At 41.5% G+C, this 3,698-nt stretch overlaps 1 protein-coding gene across 1 annotated transcript in view; it reads left to right on the top strand.

The window, feature by feature from the left end:
- LOC133900098 (IQ domain-containing protein IQM3-like) overlaps nt 1-3,698 on the top strand; it is a 4,405-nt gene continuing 707 nt past the window's right edge. The window contains exons 1-9 of the mRNA XM_062341219.1: nt 1-484; nt 854-968; nt 1,079-1,144; nt 1,438-1,526; nt 1,726-1,813; nt 2,575-2,721; nt 2,855-2,947; nt 3,494-3,595; nt 3,690-3,698. The exon at nt 3,690-3,698 is cut by the window's right edge and continues 707 nt beyond it. Coding sequence (XP_062197203.1) covers nt 267-484; nt 854-968; nt 1,079-1,144; nt 1,438-1,526; nt 1,726-1,813; nt 2,575-2,721; nt 2,855-2,947; nt 3,494-3,595; nt 3,690-3,698 — 927 coding nt within the window. The 5' untranslated portion in view covers nt 1-266. The remainder of the gene's footprint in view (nt 485-853; nt 969-1,078; nt 1,145-1,437; nt 1,527-1,725; nt 1,814-2,574; nt 2,722-2,854; nt 2,948-3,493; nt 3,596-3,689) is intronic.

Here is a 3,698-nt window from a genome sequence, read left to right on the forward strand (position 1 = left end):
AAGGTGGCCGGCTGGGGTTCCGGGGTCAATGAGTCGTCGTCTTCCCCTTCCCGCGAATCGGAATGGCGACGACTGCTCCATTTTGAGTCGTCGTCGTTTTGCGAACGAACCCAGATCGAATCCTACTTGCTCCCAGCTTTCCAAAATAAAAACTCCTTCTTGCTCAGTGAAGACTGCGCCCATTCTCGCTCGCTCGCATTCACAACCAAACCTCGTGCTCGGTCTTCAGAAGCTCATAGCTCGGGCTCGCTCTGAAACCTCAAAAGATGGAGGTGGAGACGGCGCTGCCTCCGGCGGTGTTGGATATTATGGATTCTCCTAGGTGCCAGTCGGATAAGCTGGGATCTTCCTCGCCCGTGGCGGGGAGTGGCCGCGGCGGCGGCGGCGGCGAGAATGGCGCGGCGACCAAGCTGCAGAAGGTGTACCGCAGCTACCGGACCAGGCGGAAGCTCGCCGACTCCGCCGTCGTCGTCGAGGAGCTCTGGTATCCGGATCCTTTTCCTCTAGCCTCTTGGCCCGGATTTCTTCCCCTTTGTGCTGTTTAATTTGGTACAGAAGACCCCTTCAAAAAAATTTGGTAAAGAAGAGCGGTCCCATCCTTGGAACTATTCCTAATTTCTGCGGCTTGCTTTTTCTTGGTTCTTGCTGTACCATTAGTTGGATTCCATGTAAAAGCGCCTCCTTTCTTGGAGATTTTGGTGTCCCAAGCAAATCCCTAATCTGGTTCCTTTCGATGCTTATGTGTGGAAAATTAAGTTTCAACTGAGACTTCTTGAGGGAAAGTTTTAATTGAGACTGAGAGGGTTTCTTTTTAACCAAAGACTGAGAGGGTTTTTGATTGGGATGAACGAAGGTGGCAAGCGCTGGATTTCGCACGGCTCAATCACAGCACCGTTTCCTTCTTCGACGAACCCAAGCCGGAGACCGCCGCCTGCCGCTGGAACCGCGTCACCCTCAATGCATCCAAGGTCTCAATTGCCACCTCAGACCAGTTTGTTATGCTGATTGTTCTCCTCTTCCCTAGACTTCTCCTTTAGCTAGCTCCTGAATTCCTTTTGTGTTTGTGTGCTTGACACAGGTGGGACAGGGTCTATCCAGAGACGGCAAGGCTCTGAAGCTTGCTTTCCAGCACTGGATCGAGGCTGTGAGTACAAATCGTACACATCGGCTACTGTTTTTTTAGTTTAGTAGTAGTATTTGCTTTTGATGTGGTGCTGGGCTTACATGTGTGTGAAAAGAGGCTACTTTCCATTATCAGTTGACTTTGTCTCATGTGTGAACATTGATCATTGAAAGGTCCACCGATTGACTTCGTAGAAGTTTCTGCCCGTTTCTTGATATCCTTTTTTTTCTAGGAAAACTCTGATAAGCTATTGTTTTCAAGACTCTGATGCAAGCATGCAGTCGTTATAGCAGTATTCATTTGTTGTTGTACAGATTGACCCACGGCATAGGTATGGGCACAACCTGCATTTCTACTATGATGTCTGGTGCCAAAGCCAGGCCGGCCAGCCGTTCTTCTACTGGTAAGAATTTCAATACAATTTGCATAATTACATTTGCAAATTCTGACTATTCGAGCGAGGTAATCTGCGTAACAGATGGGAAAGAGATGTACATATTCGAATGTCTGTTTATACCAGAAATTTCAGTTATTCACACCAGGAATTTCAGTCACGGGTTTCATTGCATGACAATTTAGGTGAATCCTTTTTGCATATGTAGGCTTGATATCGGGGAGGGAAAAGATGTAGATCTCTCTGAGTGTCCAAGAACTCTGCTGAAGAAGCAATGCATAAGATATCTTGGTCCGGTAAGATAATTTTCCATGCTGACTGCTATCCCTATTTGGAAATCATGCTATTTATATCCTCACTGGACATATTCTGAGAAGAGCGCGGCATGCTTCTTATTGGAGGTCATTGCCATGGAGTTATTTGCAAAGCACAAGTGGAAATTTAATAATAGACTTTGCCATGCATGATTTGCCCATTTATATAATTATTTATTTTCCTCTGAACTCAGCTTGTTGCTAAATTGTGTAATAAGAACCAGGCTGTGTGCATTTTAAAATACAGAGACTGGAAACTATTTCCTTTATCTAAAAAAATATATTCTGAGAAGAGTGGAGTAAGGACTGGACTAATTTCACCCACAAAACCTCAAGTTGGTTTCATGAAGCTTTTGTGATTAGATATCACTCTCCTTTTACTATAAAGACCTTTTTCTTAAGTTGATTTTTTCAAAATAAATAAATAAATTGAAACATGTGTTGCAGGTTCTTGTGGATAGTATTAAATGCTGCATATGTGAACAGCATTTACAAAGCCTCAAGTCTGAATTATTATTTCATCTGAAACATGAATACATTCTGGGATGCCCTAGCCTGCTTTCATTCACACTATTATTCCCTTTGCTCATGAATCATGCCAACGAATAAAAGTATAACAGCTTCAAGTTACTATACATAGTCAGTCATGGAAACAGGAATTTCTTTTACACAAACTCTTCATTTTGTTACTACTAAACCTACCACATGGTTCCAACTTCTAACAACTGTCCAATGTTTTGCAGCAAGAGCGTGAGCATTATGAATACATCATTAAGGAGGGAAAGATAATCCATAAACAGTTTGGAGAACCACTTGATACAAGCCAGGGTCCTCAAGTGACTAAATGGATTTTTGTTATGAGCACAACAAAAAGACTTTATGCTGGCAAGGTAACTTATCTACTCTGACAAGGACTTCGCACTTGCATTGCTGCAGAAACGGTGTTATATCTTATATTGCATTTTTGTTATATTATATTTAGTACCCCCAAATCTATATCTATAACCTGATTTATTCATCCAGAAAGAGAGAGGTGTGTTCCAGCACTCAAGCTTTTTAGCAGGAGGAGCTACAATTGCTGCAGGAAGATTTACTGCAGAAAATGGAGTTATCAAGGTATTGTGGAGCAACCATGCCCTATTAAAATGTTACTATGGAATCATAGTATTTTACCTTCTTGATATTGCTGATGTTGTTCCTTGATCCTGCATCGTTGCACCCTACAGATTTGTTGATTTCCATGAGTTCATAATTTGTACTTTGATGGTCCTTCAAACCATTGTTTGGTGTTTCACATACTAGCATGAATCACTATTTTAAACATGCATCCATTTTTTTAGGGACAAGTATGCATTATATTCAAGATCCGTTTGTATTTATATATTATTCCCACGAATTTTAGAGGCAGAATAGTAGAAATTCTAGTTTCTGGATCTACTTTCTTTCTTTTTTTGAACGATGATTTCTGGATCTTCTTTCGTCATAGTACTCATCAGAGTACCTACTTATTTTTATTCAGCCACAACGAAAGTTAATGGACATTAGATCATGGACTCTGTTGCTCCCTTTTATTTCCTGACTAAGAGAAAATGATTATCTCATTTCATACTTCGATTATGTTTAGTTCATCCTGCTAATTTCCGATAATTTTTTCTGGATCAGTCCATCTGGGCCTATAGTGGTCACTACAAACCAAGCGCAGAGAACCTCAGCAATTTCATGAACTTTCTTGAAGAGAATGGAGTTGATCTCAAACAAGTTGAGGTACATTATTTTAACCTTTCACAACCTAAAAAATATGCCTGTGTCACCAAATAGCAGATGGATTCATTTAATGAGATTACTTTTGGCCATTCAGGTGCCTTCA

The sequence above is a fragment of the Phragmites australis genome, chromosome 19 (assembly GCF_958298935.1).
Source record: "Phragmites australis chromosome 19, lpPhrAust1.1, whole genome shotgun sequence".
Lineage (NCBI taxonomy): Eukaryota > Viridiplantae > Streptophyta > Magnoliopsida > Poales > Poaceae > Phragmites > Phragmites australis.